The sequence below is a fragment of the Cetorhinus maximus genome, chromosome 18, assembly GCF_964194155.1.
Source record: "Cetorhinus maximus chromosome 18, sCetMax3.hap1.1, whole genome shotgun sequence".
Classification (NCBI taxonomy): Eukaryota; Metazoa; Chordata; class Chondrichthyes; order Lamniformes; family Cetorhinidae; genus Cetorhinus; species Cetorhinus maximus.
In genome coordinates, this window is record NC_135896.1 from 92,160,551 (window position 1) to 92,186,119 (window position 25,569).

Sequence of the window (25,569 nt, forward strand, 5' to 3'; positions counted from 1 at the left end):
ACATAGCAACTAAAAAAAGTTTAAGGCAACACAGAAACTCTGCGGGTTGGATTTGGGAATTCCAGTCCTTTCTGAGCGTTTGGCCTTTTATTTCCAGAAAATTGAGTTGTAAACTCAAGGTTTGAAGGTGAATGAATTGTTCCTCCCTCACTTTCCGTTTACCACGCCCGGCCTGGGCGGGTAAAGGACAGGCTCCCACTGGGAGTCTATAGTATTGCAAGGTTTATTATACACGGAGCTGAGACAATTTATTTACCAGCGTTTCTGTGATACAAGTGTGCAACAGGGATTAAGAGCTCAGGTCGATGCGGTTCCCCCGCAGAGATTGGACTCCAGTCTCCCTCGGGAGTGTGTTGATCAGAATCGTTTGCTGCACTTTGAAGGACAGAAGTTCGTCTGTGCCAGCAAGCCAAATAGTTTTATTTTTGGCAGAGGTTAACCAACCCTGCAACAATCCACCTGTCTTCGTGCCTACTGGGCGTAAACAGCTGGCTGCAAAACACCATCAGGTTTGGTAACTGGATTACACACTGCAAATGCACCATCAATTCTCACATTCAGACCAGCGGCCACAATAGGATCAATAGTTAATAACAAGGCAGACGCTAACTGTATTTTACACTTGAGCTGGGGCCCTGGCATCATTTCCTGTTGACTGATCAAATTTACTGATCTGAAGCAAACATTTGTTGGATAACAAGCCAGTTGATATTCAATTTTCTTCACACCGGCACACCTTATCCTACTACTTCTTAGGCAGTCCCTCAGGACTGAGGGTGACTTTCTTCAACTTCGGGGTTGTGGGGGGTTCCTGAGGTGACTAAAAAGTCCAATGCTGGATCTGCACATTCTGCCACAGGAGGGGCAGGTAGTGTTTGATGAGGCTGGTGGGTAGGATGCTCAGATTTTGGTCCGCCCTTTCCGCCTGGGCCCGTCAGAGACATTCAAACTGGCACATAAGCCGCCAATAAACACATGCCTTTGGGGGTGTATTTACACTCCAATTATAAGCTCTGTTTAGGGGAAAGGGGGCAAATTTTTTTCTTTAATGAGATGTGGGCATCACTGACAAGACCAGCATTTGTTGCCTGTCCCTAATTGCCCTTTGAACTGAGTGGTTGGCTAGGCCATTTCATAGGTCAGTTAAGGGTCAAATACATTGCTGTGGGTCTGGAGTCACATGTAGGCCAGACCAGGTAAGGATGGTAGATCTCCTTCCCTAAAGGGCATTAGTGAACCAGATGGGTTTTTTTACAGCAACCAATGATAGTTTTATAGTCACCATTACTGAGATTAGCTTTAATTGAACTTAAACTCCACCAGCTATCATGGTGGGATTTGAACCCATGTCCCCAAAGCATTAGCTTGGGTCCCTGGGTTACTAGCCCAGTGACATTACCACTACACCACCATCTCCCACTGATGTTGCATGAGGATGTATTCACGCATTATAAAATACATGGACGCCAGCAAAAATGTGTTCATCTTAACTTCTTCCTTGAACAGAGGCCTGAACAATCCCCATCCACCACTACTCTCCTCCGTCTGGTTGAACTTGTTCTCACACTGAACAATTTCTCCTTTAACTCCTCTCACTTCCTCCAAATAAAAGGTGTGGCTATGGGTACCCGCATGGGCCCCAGCTATGCCTGTCTCTTTATGGGGTATGTGGAACATTCCTTGTTCCAGTCCTACTCCGGCCCCCTCCCACAACTCTTTCTCTGGTACATCGATGATTACTTCAGTGCTGCTTCAAGCTCTCGTCGGGACCTGGAAAAATTAATTAATTTTGCTTCCAATCTCCACCCCTCCATCATTTTCACATGGTCCATCTCTGACACTTCTCTTCCCTTCCTTGACCTGTCTCAATTTCTGATGATAGACTGTCCACCAATATCCATTACAAGCCTACCGACTCCCACAGCTACCTCAACTACAGCTCCTCACACCCCGCTTCCTGTAAGGACTCCATCCCATTCTCTCAGTTCCTTCGCCTCCGTCGCATCTGTTCTGATGACGCTACCTTCAAAAACAGCTCCTCTGACATGTCCTCCTTCTTCCTTAACCGAGGTTTTCCACCCACGGTCGTTGACAGGGCCCTCAACCGTGTCCGGCCCATATCCCGCGCATCCGCCCTCACGCCTTCTCCTCCCTCCCAGAAACATGATAGGGTCCCCCTTGTCCTCACTTATCACCCCACCAGCCTCCGCATTCAAAGGATCATCCTCCGCCATTTCCGCCAACTCCAGCATGATGCCACCACCAAACACATCTTCCTTTCACCCCCCCTGGTGTCATTCCGTAGGGATCGTTCCCTCTGGGACACCCTGGTCCACTCCTCAACCCCCACTTATGGCACCTCCCCATGCCCACGCAGAAGATGCAACACCTGCCCCTTCACTTCCTCTCTCCTCACCGTCCAAGGGCCCAAACACTCCTTTCAAGTGAAGCAGCATTTCACTTGCATTTCCCCTAACTTAGTCTACTGCATTCGTTGTTCCCAATGCGGTCTCCTCTACATTGGAGAGACCAAACGCAGACTGGGCGACCGCTTTGCAGAACACCTGTGGTCTGTCCGCAAGAAAGACCCAAACCTCCCTGTCGCTTGCCATTTTAACACTCCACCCTGTTCTCTTGCCCACATGTCTGTCCTTGGCTTGCTGCATTGTTCCAGTGAAGCCCAACACAAACTGGAGGAACAGCACCTCATCTTCCGACTAGGCACTTTACAGCCTTCCGGGCTGAATATTGAATTCAACAACTTTAGATCTTAAACTCCCCCTCCCCCCATCCCCACCCCGTTTCTTCCCCCTCCCTTTTTTTTCAATAATTTATATAGATTCTTCTTTTCCCACCTATTTCCATTATTTTTAAATCTACAACTAATACTTTGTTAGTCTTTCCACCCCACCCCCACTAGAGCTGTACCTTGAGTATCCTGCCATCCATTCTTAATTAGCACTTTTCTTAGATAATATCACCACCTTCAACACCTCTTTGATCCTTTTGTCTGTGACATCTTTTGATTATCCGCTCCTATCACTGCTTGCTTATCCCCACAACCACCCCACCCTCAACTTCTCTCTCCCCCCCGCCCCCCACCTTAAACCAGCTTATATTTCACCCCTCTCCTAACTATACTTCAGTTCTGCCGAAGGGTCATGAGGACTCGAAACGTCAACTGTTTTCTTCTCCACCGATGCTGCCAGACCTGCTGAGTTTTTCCAGGTAATTCTGTTTTTGTTTTGGATTTCCAGCATCCGCAGTAGCTTTTAGCTTTTTGTTTTTAACCTTTAATATAGTGATTGTTGAATACCCCCCACCCTGCAAAATGTTTGCCTTCACGTATTTATCTAATTCCCTTTTGAACCCTACCACGGAATTTGAATCCACCATCTTGTCAGGCAGTGCATTCCAAATCCTAACTAGTAGTTATATGAAAAAAAAGGTTTTCCTCATGTCACCTAGTTCGTTTGCCAATCACCTTAATTCGGTGCCCTCTGGTTAGCAACCCTTCAGCCTTTGGGAACCCTTTCTCTTTACCCACTCTGTCAAAACCCTCTTATGATTTTAAGTACTTCAATCAGATCGCCTCGTAGCTTTCTCTGCCTTATCCCAGTTTCTCCAGTCTATTCCCATAAATGTTTCCCTTCGTCCCTGGGGCCATTCTTGTCAATCTCCTCTGCGTATCCCTAAAGTACGGTGCCCAGAATTGGACACAATACTCCAACTTTACACAGGTTAGCATTACTTTCTGGCTTTTCTGCTCTGTGCCTCAAAAGCTAGATGTTGAACCTCTTTTTCATTCATTCACTGCCAGAAGTCTTACTGAAAATTTCCACACTTGGAAGTATCTGTATCCCCTATTTATAGCTGAGGGAGGTAATTTTTCAGGAGTCATGTTGGCTGGGATTTTCCGGCCCCTTCGTGGAGGGACCCACCACGGGAGATTCAGTGGCCCAGCCAAAAGTCCATTGATTTTCAGCAGGACCAGATGATTCTGGTGGTGGGCGGGGCTGGGCAATCCTGCCCATTGTCTTGGATTATGAAATTGTTCAGCATCCCATACAAGAATGCATGTACAACGTGTAACACGCATAATATAAAAATAGACCAAGGCCTGAATTTTACCTTTGGTGAGCGGGGTGCGCGATCGGCGGGCCCGGGAACAGTGGGGAAACGGACCCCGACCTTTTCACGGGCGCGGGTGAGAAATCTCCCTGAAGGCAGACAGCTGCCTCAGGGAGCTACAGACCTGAAAATGATCAAATAAAGATTTAAAAAGCTGCAAAAAAAAAAAAAATGTCCATGCATCACCATCAAGCACCTGAAAATATAGCTGATAAAAACGCTGTCCACAGATATTTATTTTTATTTTATCTCATAAGGGAAATTTCATCCCGCCCTCGGATGAGGTTTGATGAAAAATGTAAAGGCCGCCTGGCAAATTCGACTGTCTGCCAACCATAAGGTTGGACGGGCCACGATAAATGGGAGACATTTGCGCTGCTAATGGGTTTAATTGCCCTCTTAGTTGTTGGCGGGTGCGCTTCTGACTTTTGCGTGCGTGTGCTGAGCGAAATATTGCGCGAGTGTGCGATGATGTCGGGACGCTCGCCTGATGCCTTCTCACGCGATTTTATGACTGCCCGCGGGACATAAAATTCAGCCCTAAATATTGGAACAGAGAAAGATCATTAGGAAACAATGACAGATCATTGTTTAAGTGTTCAACAGATCCAACACAAGCCATCCCGAGTAAACATTTTTATGGAACTGAGGGAATGAATAGAGGAAATGAGATAAAAACAAAAAGCTAAAAGCTACTGCGGATGCTGGAAATCCAAAACAAAAACAGAATTACCTGGAAAAACTCAGCAGGTCTGGCAGCATCGGTGGAGAAGAAATCAGTTAACGTTTCGAGCCTTCACGGCCCTTCGGCAGAACTGAAGCATAGTTAGGAGAAAGGAGAAATATAAGCTGGTTTAAGGTGGGGGGGGCGGGGGGAGAGAGAAGTTGAGGGTGTGGTGATTGTGGAGATAAGCAAGCAGTGATAGGAGCAGATAATCAAAAGATGTCACAGACAAAAGGATCAAAGAGGTGTTGAAGGTGGTGATATTTGTCTAAGAAAAGTGCTAATTAAGAATGGAAGACAGGACACTCAAAGTACAGCTCTAGTGGGGGTGGGGTGGAAAGACTAACAAGGTTTTAGTTTTAGATTTAAAAATAATGGAAATAGGTGGGGAAAGAAGAATCTATATAAATTATTGAAAAAAAAGGGGGAGGGGGGAGAAACGGGGTGGGGATGGGGGGAGGGGGAGTTTAAGATCTAAAGTTGTTGAATTCAATATTCAGCCCGGAAGGCTGTAAAGTGCCTAGTCGGAAGATGAGGTGCTGTTCCTCCAGTTTGCGTTGGGCTTCACTGGAACAATGCAGCAAGCCAAGGACAGACATGTGGGCAAGAGAACAGGGTGGAGTGTTAAAATGGCAAGCGACAGGGAGGTTTGGGTCTTTCTTGCGGACAGACCGCAGGTGTTCTGCAAAACGGTCGCCCAGTTTGCGTTTGGTCTCTCCAATGTAGAGGAGACCGCATTGGGAGTAACGAATGCAGTAGACTAAGTTAGGGGAAATGCAAGTGAAATGCTGCTTCACTTGAAAGGAGTGTTTGGGCCCTTGGACGGTGAGGAGAGAGGAAGTGAAGGGGCAGGTGTTGCATCTTCTGCGTGGGCATGGGGAGGTGCCATAGGTGGGGGTTGAGGAGTAGGGGGTGATGGAGGAGTGGACCAGGGTGTCCCGGAGGGAACGATCCCTACGGAATGCCGTCAGGGGGGGTGAAGGGAAGATGTGTTTGGTGGTGGCATCATGCTGGAGTTGGCGGAAATGGCGGAGGATGATCCTTTGAATGTGGAGGCTGGTGGGGTGATAAGTGAGGACAAGGGGGACCCTATCATGTTTCTGGGAAGGAGGAGAAGGCGTGAGGGAGGATGCGCGGGATATGGGCCAGACACGGTTGAGGGCCCTGTCAACGACCGTGGATGGAAAACCTCGGTTAAGGAAGAAGGAGGACATGTCAGAGGAGCTGTTTTTGAAGGTAGCGTCATCAGAACAGATGCGACGGAGGCGAAGGAACTGAGAGAATGGGATAGAGTCTTTACAGGAAGCGGGGTGTGAGGAGCTGTAGTCGAGGTAGCTGTGGGAGTCGGTAGGCTTGTAATGGATATTGGTGGACAGTCTATCATCAGAAATTGAGACAGAGAGGTCAAGGAAGGGAAGAGAAGTGTCAGAGATGGACCATGTGAAAATGATGGAGGGGTGGAGATTGGAAGCAAAATTAATTAATTTTTCCAGGTCCCGACGAGAGCACGAAGCAGCACCGAAGTAATCATCGATGTACCGGAGAAAGAGTTGTGGGAGGGAGCCGGAGTAGGACTGGAACAAGGAATGTTCCACATACCTCATAAAGAGACAGGCATAGCTGGGGCCCATGCGGGTACCCATAGCCACACCTTTTATTTGGAGGAAGTGAGAGGAGTTAAAGGAGAAATTGTTCAGCGTGAGAACAAGTTCAGCCAGACGGAGGAGAGTAGTGGTGGATGGGGATTATTCGGGCCTCTGTTCAAGGAAGAAGCTAAGGGCCCTCAGACCATCCTGGTGGGGGATGGAGGTGTAGAGGGATTGGACATCCATGGTGAAGAGGAAGCGGTTGGGGCCAGGGAACTGGAAATTGTTGATGTGACGTAAGGTGTCAGAGGAATCACGGATGTAGGTGGGAAGGGACTGGACAAGGGGAGAGAGAAGGGAGTCAAGATAACGAGAAATGAGTTCCGTAGGGCAGGAACAGGCTGACACGATCGGTCTGCCAGGACAGTTCTGTTTGTGGATTTTGGGTAGGAGGTAGAAGCGGGCCGTCCGAGGTTGGGCGACTATCAAGTTGGAAGCTGTGGGAGGAAGATCTCCAGAGGAGATGAGGTCAGTGACAGTCCTGGAAACAATGGCTTGATGTTCTGTGGTGGGGTCATGGTCTAGGGAGAGGTAGGAGGAAGTGTCTGCGAGTTGACGCACAGCCTCCGCGAGGTAGAGGTCAATGCACCAGACAACAACAGTACCACCCTTGTCAGCGGGTTTGATGACAATGTTGGGGTTGGACCTGAGAGAACGGAGTGCAGTGAGTTGAGAGAGAGACAGATTAGAATGGGTGAGAGAAGCAGAGAAATTGAGACGGCTAATGTCACGCCGACAGTTCTCAATGAAAAGATCAAGAGAAGGTAAGAATCCAGAGGGAGGGGTCCAAGTGGAGGGAGAATATTGGAGGTGGGTAAAAGGATCCGTTGAACAGGGAGAGGACTCCTGCCCAAAGAAGTGAGCACGGAGACGAAGACGGCGGAAGAAGAGTTCAGCATCATGCCGAGCCCGAAATTCATTGAGATGAGGGCGTAAGGGTATGAAACTAAGTCCTTTGCTGAGCACTGAACGTTCAGCATCGGAGAGGGGAAGGTCAGGGGGTATAGTGAATACGCGGCTGGGTGGTGATGAGTGGTGGTACAATTTAGCGTTCAGATGTAAATGAGTACCCAGACACTTCCGAATACAGCAATTTTCAGTAAGACTTCTAGTGATGAATGAATGAAAAGAGATGTAACATTTAAGCATTCGAGTGACCAATTCATGTGCACGTACAGACGACGAGATGTTTTGGTAGGCTGAGTGTGAGATTGAAAACTGTTAACAGTATTAATTCAAACATTCATGTAAATCAACATAAGCAACACAATGGAACCTTGATGAACTTTATTTGTAAACATCTGTGAATAAAATCATGGTTTTCAACAGCAGGTAATTATAATTAATTCAAGTCAAATTGTACATTTTCCTTCACAAATACAGCAACTTAAGAAAATTAAGATGCTTTAACTCAACATATCACTTTCATTTGACTCTTCCAAGCAGAATGAAGAACATTGGGAAGTTGATGCATTCATACATACAGTACCAGATCCCTTATCCATTGTCTCAAAATCAGGAAGGACCCGAAAACTGGCTACGTTCGAAGCTGGCGCTCTGGGTAGCAATTTGAATAAAACCCTTTTATTCTTCATTTTCATACTTTATGTATTATAAGTACTTGCTAGGCTTAGGATGCAAAATCCATGGAATCTCCAAATCCGGCACGCATCCGGTCCTGAGCTTCCCGGACACGGGGTCCGGGGCCTCTACATACAAACGAACTAAATGCACAAATATTCAAAACATCAGGCTCAAACAAATAGCCAAATTTCAGTAAACCACAGAATTAGTTCAACCTCTATCATGAACATTGCATTCTTACACTGAGAGGAAAGCAATTTATACAGACCATCAACTGAACATTGGTGTTCACAGTTATGAGGAAATGTTAACATTGACACCCTGCAGTAGCATATCATTCATGACTCCAAATCCCGACTTTAATAGAAAACAGGAGAATGTCTCGTTTTCTTCAGAAATATTGAGCTGTCAGCAAAATTGCGTGGGCACTAATCAAACATGCAATCTCTGCGAGTACAGTTTAATTAGTGATTAGTGATTGATAGACATTTTTACCTTTTTCTTTAAAACACCAAAGTCTATCTCCACTGTTGCACTGCTGCAAAAGGGATTTTATTCTTGGAAATTTGTGATGCCAATAAGAGGGAATTCACAAAGCAGTCAGAATTAGAGGACTCAATGCACAGAATATTCAGCTTTGAAAATTCTAATCATTAAATTTTATACCAGTTCTTCAGTATTCAAAGCTTTATAAAGTGCAAAAAAATTCACTTAATTTCACAACAACCGCAAAAATAAAACCTGAAAAGTGAGAGAATTTGAATGGACTGTATTATTGGTTCAGTTATACAGTTGTCCCTTAGAAAATAATTTATTTAATTTTCTGTTTCTGGCATGGTTAATGTTGGAAAGTCAATGGTGATATATGAGAGAAAGGTGTATCAGTCACCCAAGCAACAAGCATCTACCAATTTTAAGATCTCCAGTGAAAACTGAAAATCTTCGGATCAAATGACAAAAATATAAGCACGAATGAAAACAATATTATGCCAAAACCTCATTCAGGTCAATAATCCAGCAGGGCAGTGTGAGACTTAAAAATAAGCAGAATTGTTCATTTCATGAGGGCCTTTCAAGATATAAAAATCTAAATTGGCAAAATCACCTTTTGACAGTGTCTGCAAATAACATTGTCCTGTTGCAGACGTTATAGCCTCAAGCTTTAGTTGGATATCTAAATAGAGTAAGATGTAAATAGACATGCTGGGTTCAAAAATTCTTAATTGGGCGGCAACATGACAACTGAGCACTTTTAATGAGCTTGGCCAAAAGTATATTTTAAAGCATTCTGAAGAAACTAATTACTAATTACACAAAGGGGGGAATTCCAGGAAACTGTCATGATACATAACTAATTGTGAAACCAACAGTGACACACGTTACCTGGAAAGGCTGCTCACATACAAAACAAATACTGAAAATAGCAGTCTTGTAGAAACTGGGCTACTGAACCATCAGTTGAGCACCTGAACACGAATTCACAGCACAGTAACTGTACGAAATGCACTAGTCCAAGAGGTGGTTGAGTCACAGAGCTGGGACAAAAATACAACACCTACTGGAATCAACTGGAAGAATTAGTCCAACTCAGGAGAGATGCAGGATTCAGGTGAACATTTAAGGTGGCACAAAATAGCAGCAGGCAACCAGGTCTTGAATTCTTGAGGCGTGATTCAGACCGCTGAACTGGATTTTGTCTTGCTACGTTTCTAGCACCAGCAAGCTTTCTGTGAGTTATCCATCCCTTCGGTTTTGCTGTCATCCTCCTCTAAATCAGCTATACCAAGCTCATCAGGGGTTGATAGTCGAAGTCCATCAAGCTCCTTCTTATGGGCCTGTAACACTAGTTCTGTCAGTCTAGTAAATGACTGTGGAGTAAAAACATGCCAAAATACCACTAGATTACAAAAGCAGCAATGCAACCTCAATTTTCAATCTGTTAGGGACATAGATGTGTCCATATGCTGTCCATCACACAAAATAAACAAAATTACATTTCAACATTCAAGGAAAGAGAGAGAATAATTCTGTGCTGACGCAACATCTGTTCTTGAAAAAGCTTTTGTTTATGAGTGCTAATTCTCATGGGAGGTTTTATTGGAGGATAATATCAATGTAAAAATAAACTGCCAACAGGATTTAGGTACTTTATAATTTAAGAAAGAAAACTCTGGAAAAACTCAGCAGGTCTGACATCATCTGTGGAGAAAGAAACAAAGTTAACATTTCGAGTTTGTATGACTCTTCTTCAGCTCTGATGAAGTCACACAGATTCGAAATGTTAACTTTGTTTCTCTCTCCACAGATGCTGTCAGACCTGCTGAGTTTTTCCAGCGTTTTCTTTTTTATTTCAGATTTCCAGCATCTGCAGTATTTTGCTTTTTTAAAGATACTTTATAATCGGTTGTTAAATAATAAGAGTTCTTGCCGGCCACACATAAGGCCTGGTTCATACGCTGGCCAATGGTTTTACAAACTTGGCATAAGCAGGAGGGCCTAAACTGCCTCCCTTCTATGTTGTAAACATGACTAGTTCAATTATAGGCGGTGTTATAATATCTATTCTTTCAGGGAGAGCCTTAGAGACAATTTAGATAATAAACAGTATAATTAATACATTCAATTACAAAAACATTCACATTTTATATTCAATATTTACACTTAAGGTTAGATTTTCAATGTTCATAGTCAACAATTATACCAGGGATGGGAAACTATAGTCATGAGGAGAGATGTAAGATACTGGGACGATTCGCATTGGATAAGAGGATGTTTTTTTAAATCGGGATTTTTGAATTTAATTAGTGTTTTGATAGGATGAAGGGGGGGTGCGGTGGTTAGCGAAGAGGGGTCATCAATTTAAACTGTCATTTAGACAAAGAAGGTTAGGAGAAATCTCTTCATGCAGAGAGCTGTTGAGGCACGGAATGCTCTTCTACAGGTTGAGGCAGGTGCGTAGGATACAAGAGTTTTGGGGAGCAAGTAGTGCGGTACGATTAATTCTGGATTACTCTAGCAGCGTGTGGGGGAAGATATAATGGACCGATTAGCCGCCTTCTCTGCTGTAAATATTTACATTTTTATGGTTATAATGCTTTCAACTGACCTCTTTAATGTTATAATTGGTGCAGGCACTTGTTTCGAAGAAGTCCATTCCATATTCTTTTGCAAGCTGTGAAAGGAAACGTTGATAGAAAATGTAATAATAGATCAAATGATGGATTCGCTATTAAGCACATCCAGGCACATGCTCCTCTTATCAAACGAAACGCTGAAATAGAAGATGCTGCACTTCGGGCTCACTGTTTTGAATATTTGGAATCTAATTGGTTGGGCAGTTTCCTCAGACACTGACTAACTCACATTGTGCTAGTTAGAGATACACAACAAAATTTTCTGCACTCAATTAGACAACAATCAACAACATAAATTTTAGTTTAAAATCTTTAAACAATGTTTTTTAAAAATCGGTATTGAAAATGTTTGGCTCTGCTGGAGATAATGAATCCAAACTTAGGATGCATAAGGATATTGACTCCTGAGTTATCCAGCACATTCTCAATTTGTGATGATCTGCTCATGTTGCATAATAGGAACAGGGGTAGGCCATTCTGCCCCTCGAGCCTGTTGCACCATTCAACTAGATCATAGCAGGTGTATACCTCAAATCCATTTATGCCCTGTAGCTCAATATCCCTGGATACTCGTAGCTAACAAAAATGTGACTGCACTACACAAACTGATAAACAGCCCAAGTTCGGAATTTCAATCTTTGCTGTCCAGCATCTTTGAAATGGTGAGTTCAGCAGCGTGTGCTCTGATATAGGGAAGGATGGCACATTTCCTTCCCTAAAGGGAATTAGTGAACCAGGTGCATGTTTTTGACAATCAATGATGGTTTCATGGTCACCATTACTCAGACTAGCTTCGTGTTCCAGATTTTATTAATTGAATTTAACTTCCACCAGCTGCTGTGGTGAGATTTGAACATGTTTCCCCAGAGCATTAGCTTGGGCCTCTGGATTACTAGTCCAGTGACATTACCACCACCACCAGTCCACCCCACCTCCCTCCAACTCAGCATGTGGTTCAGAATAACGCTAACAGCGCAGGTTCAACCTGCCTCCTTGCCCTGCCTCTGAGAGGGGAAGGCAATGGCAAACCACCATTGACAAAAAAAAAACTGCCAAGGAAAATGGTTCGGGATGAAGTATCGGCAGACAGTGAGCCTTTGGGCAGAGCAACCATGGAATGGAATGGAATGTACAATCCAGAAAACACTTACTTTTTTACCTTGTTCTGCACCCACTTGCCTTTTCTGTTCCTCATCAGCTTTGTTGGCTATGAGAATTTTCTGAACACCTTCAGGTGCATACTGGCAAGAAGCAACACAATGTAAGTAACCAATCAAACGTGAACAATTCATTTCTTACAGTCTTATGTCCCAACACTTATTTAAAGACAAGGCTATGCAGAATCACTGCCTCTCCTACCTCATCAACATCACTGGCCCACTTCATAATATGTTGAAAGGAGCGTTCGCTTGTAATATCATACACCAGAAAGATTCCCTAGAAATGAAGGGCAATGAACCAAATTTATTACAGAAGTTGGTGGAAAATGAGTCACACTCACGTTAGTAACATACCATGGCCATAATGCATCTTAGCAATGTGGATTACTATCATGATCTTCGATATAGGATAGCTATAAGCTGCTAAGAGGTCTGTGCCTTTAAGGCCATTGCTCTAAAACTAAAAACCCAGGTAATTAAAGCGACTTATAAACTGAGGGCTGTTGCATCTGCAGACTCTATTTAAGTTGGCTAAATCAACAATGTTAGATACGCAGATCCAATGATTTTTATTCACATTTTCTTTGAAACACAATTGTGAATTATCACCGGGACCGGGACTTGTTTTCTAATTCAAACAGAGACTTAACTATATGGAAACTCATTTAGCTTGGAATTTTTTAATATCTCTTCATTCAATTTTACTTCTATGCAAAGGGGGAGAACTTGCTGAGGTAGTTTTGCACCTGGCAGCAGTCCCCCAGGCGACCATTCTTCGTATGTGCTTGTCGATGGGCTACTGACAGTGGGTGATCATGGCAACAAGACACTGTGCATATACTGGCAGCAGTCATCACTGAATAATAATCAGAGTGAAGAATCCCAGTTCACTTTTCTGCTCCCTATTTTCACTGCCTAACTCACTTTGGCCTTTGCTTGAGATCTGATAACTTCCATCACAAAGTAGACCTGTTCCTGCTTGGCTCAGGATCACAACATGAGTTCACCCACAAGTCAATAGAAACCTGGTTAGTTAGTTTTCCCAATTTTCATTCCATGCTGACGTTTAGTGCATTTCAGCTGCCCTCTGGTACCTACCCCCAAGAGGCCACTATTTACGTGTCCAGACATTGTGGCCTGTTTTAAAGGAGGAGGGGCTCCTGCAGCAGTAGCCTAAGCCACCTTCAAAGTTCAAGATAGGATGGTACCAGAGGGAATGGTATGGCCTCAGGTTGGTGAAAGAACCTGGCCTGATCTTCACAGCGCCCGTGCATCACTCTCACTGGGCAGGTTAAAACGGCCCCTTAAGTGTTTGCATACTATCTGGCAGTGGATATTATCATCCAGTCTGATACTATGTTCATTTGACACTTGCCCTATGGTCACTTGACACTTGCCCTATCACTTTCAAGGCGGGGGTCAGTGGGCTGTGACACAAAGCAGGACCTGCAGCCTATCTTCCCTCTTCCTTGCCAGGGGCACAAGGCTAACTCTACCACACGCAACTGCAGCCAATGGTTAAATGTCTGCACAGACCATGCCTGGGCCATATGGCTTATATGGCCAATATGACACCACATACGATAGAGGCAAAACATAAACAGAAATGAGAACAACTTGTAATGATTATGTCAACTGAGGCAAAAACATTTACCCACGAAACCATTTGAAATTTAAAGCAAAGAAGTTTTCTCTATTAGTTTTAAATTCAATTGTGCCACCTGGCTATTTTATGAGCCTTCTCAAACATTTTCGTTTACATCTGCTATTTCATGGAAGGCGGGTGTTGATGGCAAGGTCAGCATTTGCTGCCCATCCCTAATTGCCCTTGAACTGAGTGGCTTGCTAGGCCATTTCAGAGGGCAGTTCAGAGTCTGGAGTCACATGTAGGCCACAGCAGTTAAGGATGGTAGATTTCCTTCTTTTATTGGGCCAGATAGGTTTTTACAACAATCAATGATAGGTTCACGGTCACCACTGCTAAGACCAGCTCCATGTTCCAGATTGATTAATTGAATTTAAATTCCACCAGCTGCCATTGTGGGATTTGAACCTGAGCATTAGCCTCAGGATTGCTACTACTAGTGACATGACCACTACACCGTCCTCTCCCCTCCCCAATGCAGAGCTCACCTGGGCTCGTCGGTAGTACTGTTTTGTGATAGTCTGGTATCGCTCCTGCCCCGCGGTGTCCCTGAGAAAATAATTTAAGCAAATGATAAAAGCATTAAAACCATACTTGCCATACATGGAAAAATTCTAATTACAGGACCTGCACATTACTCCACAATCAATTCCTACTTTCTCCATTACTCTATTTATCAACCTCGTCTTCACAAGTAGAGGGTATTTTTCAAATGTTGTGCTAAGCAGCAAAGAATGGATTATAGTTGAGCTGCAATAACAACCTTAAGTTTGTTCTTTAAAAGAGCATTTTCTTCATGAAAAAGAACGTTCAGCAAACCATTTTGGATTTTTTTTTTTGAGCAGAGAGAAGGGCCAGAAGAGCTCTGCTCATCACTTTCATTACAAACTCTGCAAATATACGTCAACTACAAATTTTTCTCAACATGGCTTTGCTCATATTCTATGGCCTGAATCTTCTGGTTGGCGTGCAGGGGTGGGCCCCGCTCGCTGATGCGTAAAATGACACGCGGTGAGGTCGGGCGCGCGTCCCGACATCACTACGCGTCAATCCGATCTTCAGTTTGGCGGGTGTGCACCGGAGTCAGCTGCGTGCCCACTGAACTGTCAAAGGCCTATTAAGGCCATTTAACAACCGCTTGAAACAATGAACAGCGCTGCCCGTCCAACCTTAAGGTTGACGGGAGGGAGGGGAGGGGGCAGGCAAAGAGCCCAGGCGGTCTTTGCATTTTCCATGAAACCTCATCCACGGGCGGGGTGAGGTTTCATGAAAGTTTTACAAATTAAATAAATTTTTTTATTAAAATTCATTGACATGTCCCAGCTCATGTGACACTGTCACATGAGGGAACATGTCTGAATCATTTTTTTTTCTGCTTATTTCAATTCTTCATAGTCAAAGTAATCTCCCTGAGGCAGCTCCATGCCTCAGGGAGATTTCTGCGCTCTTTCGCATGCACAAAAGAGCACAGGCCCCAATTCTCCCTCCTCCCCCCACCCGCACAGGGAGAGCTCAGCGCTTCCGGGCACGTGTCACACTGGGCGGGTCCTAATTGGCCCGCCCACGTAAAATGGCGGCAATCAGCTGCATGCCCGCCCCCGCCCAGCCCACCCGATGGGGAGAAAATTCTCCCCTATGTTTCCGAAACAAAGAATCGAAGGTTTCCCACGAAGACATTCTTGGCATCTATTCTGAATGCTCAGGTAGCTGCCAAATAATCACTGGGCTGCAATGTCACAGTAACCTTGGACAGGATGGTGCTTGAGATATTACTGAGTTATTGACGGGCAATTCCATAATGTCGCTGGTGCCACAGGGTCCACTCACCCACAATTCAGTTAGGCACAGTGACGTAAAGCCCAGGAGCTGGAGCAGGCTCATTTCTCTCGGTGACAACATGTGCACCGCTTCTCTGGGGTCAGAAAGTGGGGCAAGGTGCCATCCTGGCGGGGAAAGCATATACCTTGTCCCCGAAGCTGTGTCCCCTCCCTTCAGCTGCCAGTTTCCCTGGGAAGCAGGTTAAACCAGGGGCTACCAGCCTCAATAAAACTTTTAATTGGCCAACCCATCTCCTGGGAATGGGTTGACAGCTTTCCCCGTCCTGACTCTGTTAAACATGGCAGTAGATAGGTTGGAGGCAGAAAGGGGCCTGGTTGGGAATTTTTATAGTTCTAACATCTCACTCAACAACAGCCCGTCTATTTTGGGAGGGGGTGGCGGGGGGGGTTTGCAGGGGTGGGGGTCGGTTTGGTGAGGGGGAAGGTGGTTAAGATCCAGTTTCCTGTTTCTGTATTTGACAGGGGTTCAGGGATGCTACAGAAGGATAATAAACAAAGACAGTGGGTGAACTGTTGTCAAATGAATGCATCAAGACTACTGCATTCATCCAGTCAGCACAGAAGGCCTCACACAAGCTGAACATTGACAAGTTTTCGTTAAGCTTTATGGGTGCCAATGTCATTCTGGATTGTAAGAGAATCCTTCCGCTCTTTAAACACCTTGGGCCATCTCCTGTTGTCCAAGCAGAAATGTTTAATACATGGTTGCTGTGGCAAACCAAGGCATCAGTTAACGCTTCCATGCTCTGCCAACTCATTGATGTTCCTGATTTCCCACTGAGCCCCTAGAAAGACAGGGAGGCAAAACAAATTCAAGGTAGCTTTCGCACCAGTGCCACGCCTGCGTTGGAAATGGGCTGCCGGCCCTTCTATATGGTGACACACACTCCCTGTTACTGTCTCCCAGAAAAATTGCAGCTTCCAAAGGCATTGGTCTTGTGTCAGATCCAGATCAATCCCCTGTGGTTGCTATGTACGTTTGACAAGGTAACAGTGGACAAGATGTCCTCCTCATGATGATGCCTCACTTCACGGGCATCCAAACATTTTCCTTGCTCCTCTTCCTCCTTCTACTCTTCCACCAAGTAGCAAGTGGGCAATGGGATTCTGAATGTATATCATTTTGCTAATTGAGATGATGAGAGATTCCTTTGACTTCAAAGGATAGGGGTCTACAGCAATCATAAACTTTAAATTTTTCCTCACCACTTTGGCGAGAAATAAAATTTATTTCAAATATTGATGCAAATACATTGCAACAAGCCAGTAAATCCAGTTTTGGTAGTTGCTATCACATAACCTTACATCCACATTTAAGGAAAAAGTAAATGTGCAGGCCTTAATGATGTTGCTTCCAGCTCTTATAAATTAAACTTACATGTCAGCAGCACCTCTTTGAAGCAAAATCAATGTCTTTGCTGCAACGCTATCGGTGAACATAAATATGCGTGAAATGCAAATAGGCAGAAACTGAGCACAAGGGGTCTCCTTCTTTGCCTCTTTGCACCCCAGAAATAGGTGCAATGGAACACAGAAGGAAATTGGCTCCACGAAAACCTTACACTGGGATTCCCAGGTTACGAAGCAGAAGCAAATGTGCCTAAAGAGTCAGCTACTGTGAGAGTCTTTGGGGCCCGGTCTTCATCTTAGCCTTGCTGTTACATAACACCTGTGTTCAATTGACAGGAGAGTTATTTGACAACAAAAGGCACTATCGCTTTCATCAAACGCTCTGGAATTCCATTCACACAGGAGTCACTTACAGCTTGCTAGGCTCCTGACATACAAAATATTGTCGAGATTAATCACACTTTCTAACTGTTCAATAATTAATGGGCATTTGATTTCCATTTTCAGTCAATTAACATCCTCAGCAATGAGCCCCTGACAATGTTTGCTGTTAAATGTTTTGAGGCCTTTATTAAAATAATTGGAACCATGGAGCACTTTCTAATTTTGTCCTAAGGTAGCAATTGAAATCTAGAGATGTGGCACCTTAATGTCCCACTTGACTTCATTTCTTCCCTCATAATTGCTCCATTACCAAGTTCAGGCTCTTTCATCCCGATTGCAACCAAAATATTTCATCAACTTGCTTAATTTCTTCATGTTCCCTGAATCAGCCTCCACAAATCACATCTCCTTGTGAATTCTGCGGCCTGTATCTTCTCCCACATTCCTATCACCCCCAATCCTTCTCAAGCTTCATTCGTTCCTTGAGCTCAGTGAATTCACTTCCAGATCTTCATCCTCTTTTTCAAATCTCTCCTTGGTTCTAACAACTTGCTTTCAGTCAACTGCTCCACATGCAACCTCCAGTCCTCTAGCTCTTTCCTTTAGCCTTTCATCATTGTCCACTCTTCCATTCTCCACACCTACGTCCTCTGCAAACTGCTCCTCCAACGTCCCATCTCCGATTTCAAAAGCTTTGTCTTCTTCAGCTGCAGTTTCTGTGCTAATTCTCGAGCTTGCAAAATGCTTTTGAGCATTTGAGGACTCCAATTTTTTTTTCTTGCGCAGATGTGACCATTGCCACGAACAAAGTGGCTTGCTAGGCCATTTCAGGGGGCATTTTAAGAGTCAACCACATTGCTGTGGGTCTGGAGTCACATGTAGGCCAGACCAGGTAAGGACAACAGATTTCCTTCCCTAAAGGACATTAGTGAACCAGATGGGTTTTTACAACAAAAATCAATGACAGATTCAAAGTCACTATTACTGAGACAAGCTTTATACTCCAGATTTATTATTTGAATTTAAATTCCACCAGCTGCCATGGTGGGATTTGAACTCATGCCCCCAGAACATTAGCTGGGGGCAGCTGGATGACTAGTCCAATGATACTACCACTAGGCCGCCATCTCCACTGCACATTGTGTTGTTTCCTTCCCCTTTCTCAATTGTTTTCAGCACATGCTGTGGCCCCCTATCTCAGACTGATCAGGTGATCTGCTCCCAGTTAACAACCAGCTATCAAAGAAACAACCTGTAAGAGCATAGCTTGTCTGGCCTTGTGATCTGTGTACCCTCTCCCCATTCTCCACCCCTCCACCACCCTGAAACGGCAGAGGGTTGAAACTGAGAGCTTGTCATTTGAGAAAGCTCATCAACATACCTCTGCCACCTCACTCTGGAATGCTAGGAAGCATATTTTATAGATTAAAAAAAAAGTTAACAAGCTCATTTAAATTATGATGAAATTATACTCGAATCCTCAGAAGGGATAAATACAATGAACCTTTTGTCCATAAAACAATCGTCTGTGGAGCTTTACATAGGTAGCTTAAACAGTACAAGTAACAGAGGAAAACAATGGAAAATATTGCTTGTGTTGTGGTTAAGCAAACACAATATGATGCGTCCTTGAACAAATGGAATGGCAGTGCTGGTTAAAGCATTGGGATTGTCATGAAGCTGTTAATGTATAAAATATTTTGGAAAATATTTTTCTTTTAAAATAGAAGTTTAGTCTGTGATTATGCCTTAATTGGATTAAAGTTCAAGTCTAGGTGTTTTGATATGTACTAGTTTGGAGAGATGTAAGAGAGATAGCATGCATTTGCATTTTTTTGAATAGAGCATTCAAGAAGTGAGGTGAAAATTGACATCTTTCTAGCAGCTACCAAGCAATATGTTTATATTACTAATAAAATTGGTATTATGAAAAGGGGTTTCATTGTTAAATGGTGAAGTTCAAAGAGGTTGTTGATACAGTAAGAATTAACATTCAATGGAGCTGGTAGGTATAACTTCAGTAGTTTTTGGGTGTGTAGGCAGAGGCAATGTAAGATCAAAAGGCAACTGCAATCCTCCAACTGGCTCCACAGTGAAAAGAGCCTCAGTCTGAATTCGTACAGTGAAAATGCTTTGCCTGGTGTCTGGTTAAGTCTATGGGTTGCTGTTGCCTTAATGGAGATTAGTTTGGGAATTTGTTAAAAGTTATGATAGTAGCAATTTGTAGCCATGTGTATATATTTTAACCTGTGGTAATTAATAGAATGTTTCATTTAGTTTAATGTAAAACCTCGAGAACTAGTGGTCTGATTCCTGAATTTAGAGTCGCATCTCAAACATTTAACACTTAAAATGATAGGTTATGACAGTTATTTAAAGTTTCCCTCTGGGAATTTTAAATAACTCCACTTTACCAACTGCATCGGTTATCGTAACAGGGGTAGAAATTGGTCTTGAGCGTTAGTGCAAAATAGCAGTCGCGAATCAGTAGCCAGTAATACGCTCTGCCGAATTTACTTTCCAAATGACTTGAATAGTAGTGTAGGTTGCGTGCAGTTGACTAGCTTAGGGACTAGTTATAGGCCACAAAAGAAATATATTTCCGAAGTTACACTCTATGGGTGTAGATTACCTTTGGGGTTCATCCAACATCAGCAGAAAGATTTCAGCAATTACAACAGAGAGACAGGCCATTAGGTCCAGTTTGGTATTTATCTCCACCGGAGCTGTATTCCTAATTTTCCATGCCCGCACTGTTACCATATCCTTTTGTTTTTTTGCCCCCGCAACAAAATATCCTAAATGATGAGATGGTCAGTCACTAGCCCAAGTCGTTCATTCCGCAGCCTCACAACTCTCTGTGAAAAGCAGATTTCTCTTGCTCTCTTATATTTCAACTGGTCTATGTCCCCTCATTCTAGACTCCTCAAAGTCTGTTTCCACCTATCCTACCTCATCTTCATCATACTAAATACTGCAATCAAATCATCCTTTATTCGGTAAAAGAAGGCAACCCAGTACATGAATAAATAAAATATTGCAAAGACAGAATTACATTTCAAATTAAACTATAACATATTACGACTATGAGATTTATAAGATTACAGGTCAAGTATCCTTTATCCATAAATCCAAATAGCTGAACACATCCAAAAACCACACTTTTTTTGAACTTCATCAACCTTTAGTGTGGGAAGTCTAGCTGTTTGCCTGCAATTTTTGTGGTGAGCACATCAAAAAAGAAACTTATTACAGGTACCCTGTGTTTATTATTGTGATACATCTTACTTTTCTAGCCATTTGATTTACTTTAGACTATAGCTAGCCTAGGTTTAGGCTATTGTAATTAAGTTTATGTGCAGTATCCGAAAACCAAAATGATCTGAAATCTGAAATGCAATCGGCCCTGAGGGTTTCAGATAAAGTTTGCTCCACCTGTATTATGTTTTGGCACTCTCTTTCAATTTAGGGAAAAACAAAGAGGGGTCATGCGATCTGTGCTGAAGCCTGCCTGACAACCGGCCTGGGTGATGGGCTGCTAAAGATTGAAGGGGGTCCAGGTTGTTTTACTGGGACAAAGGTGCAAGGTGTTTGTGCTTGGAGACAACTGCAGCCTCCAAAACTAGACGCTAACAAGGAAAAGAGAAAAAAAAATCTCTCAGATGATAACCACTCCTATGGAGGTTCAGTGGTACCTGACCACAGTGAGGGGTACAATGGGAATCAAAGCACTGTTACATAGTATCCCAGAATAGTTTTGGGTCCTGTGGCAATCGACAGCCCCAGCTTAAAGTGCATGATAGCAATGTTTTAGCAATGTGGCATTGTTTCCATCCTTATGCACATAACACATGTTATGAATGTTCTACCTCCCAATCTTTAAAATCTGGGCAAATTTTCACAGCGCATTAAAGTGCTCAACTTCCTACAAGAGTTCAATGAAATAAGTAAAGTTCTTGGGTAGACACAGCTACATATTTAGCCAGAGATATTTAGAATTACAACTGCATGAGCTGTTAAACATGGGTCCCTTATTATTTAGTATTTCTTCCCAGCAGATTCCCTCTGCTGGTATATGTGTGAATGGTTGCCTCAAGTGGACAAATGCACAATGCAACTTTCAATACACTACAAGAAAGACCCATTTTTTTAAAATAGAAAAACCTTTCCAAAAATTCCATAAAAATTTCATGCTTAAATGAACTTCTGTCTTTTCAGAAGCAAGCATTCCTGTGGACTGTAATAATCCACTTCTAATCCATCTTTTATATGACCTAGTATTTTTTGAATTCTTGTAATTTTTCTTTTTGACTGGCACCTGATGTATAGAAATTTGGTGGCATATTGTTAAATTACTGGTAATCTAGACACCTAGACAAATGATCTGGAGGCAAGAACACAAATCTCACCAGAGCAGCTGGGATTTAGATTCAATTAATTAAATAAAGCTGGAATAAAAAGATAGTATCAGTTGTGGTGACTGTGAAACTACCAGATTGTTGTTAAAAACCCATCTGGCACGCTAATGTCGTAAGAATTGAAATATTCCATGTTTACTTAGCTTGACTGACGTAAATCCAGACTCACAGTAATGTTTTGTTTATTATTCATTTATGGATGTGGGCATTGTCAATGTATAAATAATCACACTGCATGGCAATCACCTTGTTAAAGACGATTGCTAGTTAAACAGGTGATGGGCACTGTTCATCCCATCTAAATAGAATAAAAAGATACAGCTGGAACACTTTGTGTGGAAGCCAGCTCTGAGGAGTTGCCTTGAGAAAAAACCAGCTTGAACCAAACGGTCAGCCTGGATTAATTCTTCCACCATAACCTCTTATTGTGAGTAACTGGCATTGCTTGCTAGGCCAGCCTTTATTGCCATCCTTAATTGCCCTTAAGAAGGTGGTGGTGGTGAACTGCCTTTTTGAACTGCTGATGTCCCTGTGGTGTAGGTACACCCACAGTGCTGTTAGGGAGGGAGTTCCAGGATTTTGACATAGTGAAGGAATGGTGATATATTTCCAAGTCAGGATGGTGAGTGGCTTGGAGGGGAATTTCCAGGTGGTGGAGTCCCCATGCATCTGCTGCCCCTTGTTCTTCTAGATGGTAGTGGTTGTGGGGTTGGATGGTGCTGCCTAAGAAGCCTTGGTGAATTTCTCCAGTGCATCTTGGAGATAGTGGCTGATGCTTAACTACTCTCTGAAATGGCTTAGCAAGCCACTCTTGTTGTTGAGAATATGGTTCACCACCACTACCACCATCTTCTCAAGGACAATTAAGTATAGCTAATAAATATCAGTCTTGGCAACAACAGGCACATCCTGTAAATGAATTTCCAGGTACAGTAGCATAGGCAAAAACACCAGACTCTTAAGAAAACAATGAAATGCAACAATGGACTGACAGTAAGATTCCTCTGGAGAGTTGAATAAATGAGACCTTCCTCATCCATAACTATCTTGTGATTTTGGAGGTGGAAACAATCTGTATATTTTTTTTAAAAAAAGCTATGGGCTGAATCTTTGGCTTGGCGAGTGGGGATGGAGCCTGCTTGCTGAGGTGTAAAATGACGTGATGTTGGGTGGGCTTCCCAATGTCACGGCTTCTCATTCAGACTTTCAGTTTGGTGGGTGTACCTGAGTTGGCTGTGCACCCGCTGAACTGTCAAAGGCCTATTAATGCCATTTGACTCAATTAAAATAATTAATGGAGCTGCCTGTCCAACCTTAAGATTGGCGGGCAGGTGAAGAGCCCAGGCGGCGTTTGCATTTTTCATAGAACCTCATCCACAGGCGGAATGAGGTTTCATGAAAGACTTGAAATTTTGACAATTTTTATTGAAATTAATGCACATATCCCAGCTCATGTGACAGTTTCACATGAGGGGACATGTTATAAAAAATTTTCTTGCCACTTTATTTTGAACTTCAAACTAATCTCCCTGAGGCACCTCTATGCCTCAGATTTCTGTGCTCTTTTGTGTGCATGTGTGAAAGAGTGCATTTCTGACTCAGACAACCCTGACCCCACCTGCACAGGGAACGCTCAGTGCTTCTGGGCACATGTCACACTGGGTGGGCCTTAATTGGCCTGCCCATGTAAAATGGCAGCGTGGACCCGATCGGGGGCGCTGATTGGGTCCATGCCTGCTCCTGCTTCGCCTGCCGACAGGCAGAAGATTCTGCCCTATGCTTTCATTCCATTCACAATCTAAATTTTTTTGCTTTAGGTTGATAGAAAACTGTGAAAGCAAGAAGGGCTGCAAGTAAGAAGTCGAACTTCAGCACCATGCGGCTGTCAATGGCTTATGGACGGCAAATTGCCTACATTACATTGAAAGTTAACAACAACAACTGCATTTATACATCTTGAATGTACTAAAGCATCCCAAGCTGCTTCAGAGGAACATTATCAAATATTTGCCACCGAGTCAGGTAGGGAGATATTAGGACAGATGGCCATAAGCTCAGTCAAGAGAGAGGTTTTAAGAAACGTCTTAAAAGGAGAGAGATAGAGAGGCAGGGAGATTTAGGGAGGGAATTCCAGTGCTTGAGGTCTAGGCAGCTGAAGGCACGGTCACCAGTGGTGGATCGAATAAAATCAGTGGTTCAAATTAGAGGAATGTAGAAATCTCAAGGTTGTGGGGCTGGAGGAGGTGACAGAAATAGGTGAGGGCGAGGTCATTGAGGTATTTGAAAACAAGGATAAGATCTTTAAAATCGAGCCTTTGTTGTACCAGGAGCTAATGTAGGTCAGTTAGCACAAGGTTGCTGGGTGAACAGGACTTGGTGTGAGCTTGGACACAGACAGCAGTCTTAGATGAATTCAAGTTTATGAAGGAAGTAAGGTTATAGGCCGGTCAGGAAAAAACAGGTGTCCTTCATGTAAAGCGTGTTCTAATGGCATCTTTTAGATTTGACGCAGTTTGTAAATTGGGGTACGTTCCCCAATAGCACTGCTGCCATTTGTGCTTTAGCACGGTCACTGAATTTTTTTAAACGAACTGATGCTCGCTACCTTCCTCCCCGATCATCCCTCTTACAGCCTCTCCCACTCTCACCTCCCTCACTAGACACCTCCTTCCCTGACCCTCCCATTTGCCACCTCATGCTCACTGCCTCAGAATATATCCCACAAGTGTAAGCAATTAATATTTATTTTCTTCAATTTAATAAACCACAGGTAATCTAATTATTTGGCTTCAACATTCAAGTGTTTTTTAAATTAAACAGACGTTTACACAAAGGCTCCTTTTTCCCCCTTCCGACCCTGACCCATTCTCCCCGTCTCCATTTTCCTCAGCTTAATACACTTTCTAAAGTTAAGAAAACACAAAATGAAAGGTGCAACTGTTGTGTAGTAAAACAATAATTTCTTGCTCTTTTGCACTTGCACACTGCATTTCGTTTTTAGAAAAATGGTCAATATAAATTGAATGGCAAGAAAAGCTCTCCAAATTTGCCCTTCTGTTTTTTTCAAAACTGAAGAAAACTGTTTGATAGTTTGAAGAAAAACTAGCAAACAGAGCACTAGACGATAAAGAAAAGTAATCTATGGAGATAGTGGACTGAGGGGTACTAGAGCATCTGGAAAATCAGATATACTGCACATGCCAAGGCTGTACATTCTGATTTCACTTTACAGAATTGCTGCTTTAGGCAAAGGGATTAATTTAAATTACAGCCAGCACTTTAGAAGAGACTGAAGCCTTTAAGTAAACATTCTATTTAAAGCAATACAGAAGACAATTCAATACATTTGACATTGTAATTATGAAATTAATTATGGAAGTTTTTGGATAAATTTTGTTTAAACCATGATTCTGGAAATCTCAGTCACTGGGTGAAAAAGAAATTTCAGAAAGCTTCTTCAACAATTGGTGGGAATCTAGTGGGAAGATTGCACAATTATTGAGTGATAAGATTACATAGGGGAAACCTATTATAAGTGTGGGCATAGATCTTATC

At 43.2% G+C, this 25,569-nt stretch overlaps 2 protein-coding genes and 1 long non-coding RNA gene across 4 annotated transcripts in view; 1 reads left to right on the top strand and 2 right to left on the bottom strand.

Moving 5' to 3' along the window:
* LOC144693355 (spectrin beta chain, non-erythrocytic 1-like) overlaps positions 1-25,569 on the bottom strand; it is a 559,404-nt gene that overhangs the window by 387,105 nt on the left and 146,730 nt on the right. The gene's annotated exons all lie outside the window — the stretch shown is intronic.
* The window catches only part of LOC144693360 (uncharacterized), a 56,999-nt gene continuing 31,478 nt past the window's right edge, over positions 49-25,569 (top strand). The window contains exon 1 of the long non-coding RNA XR_013579522.1: positions 49-180. This is a non-coding gene — a long non-coding RNA (uncharacterized LOC144693360). The remainder of the gene's footprint in view (positions 181-25,569) is intronic.
* rab15 (RAB15, member RAS oncogene family) overlaps positions 7,774-25,569 on the bottom strand; it is a 144,053-nt gene continuing 126,257 nt past the window's right edge. The window contains exons 3-7 of one of the 2 annotated variants that reach the window (XM_078563188.1): positions 14,513-14,573; positions 12,579-12,656; positions 12,371-12,460; positions 11,192-11,257; positions 7,774-9,953 (exon numbers count right to left, since the gene is read on the bottom strand). In XM_078563188.1, the coding sequence (XP_078419314.1) occupies positions 9,795-9,953; positions 11,192-11,257; positions 12,371-12,460; positions 12,579-12,656; positions 14,513-14,573 (454 nt within the window). In that variant the 3' untranslated portion in view covers positions 7,774-9,794. The remainder of the gene's footprint in view (positions 9,954-11,191; positions 11,258-12,370; positions 12,461-12,578; positions 12,657-14,512; positions 14,574-25,569) is intronic. The other variant, XM_078563189.1, reaches the window with a different exon arrangement.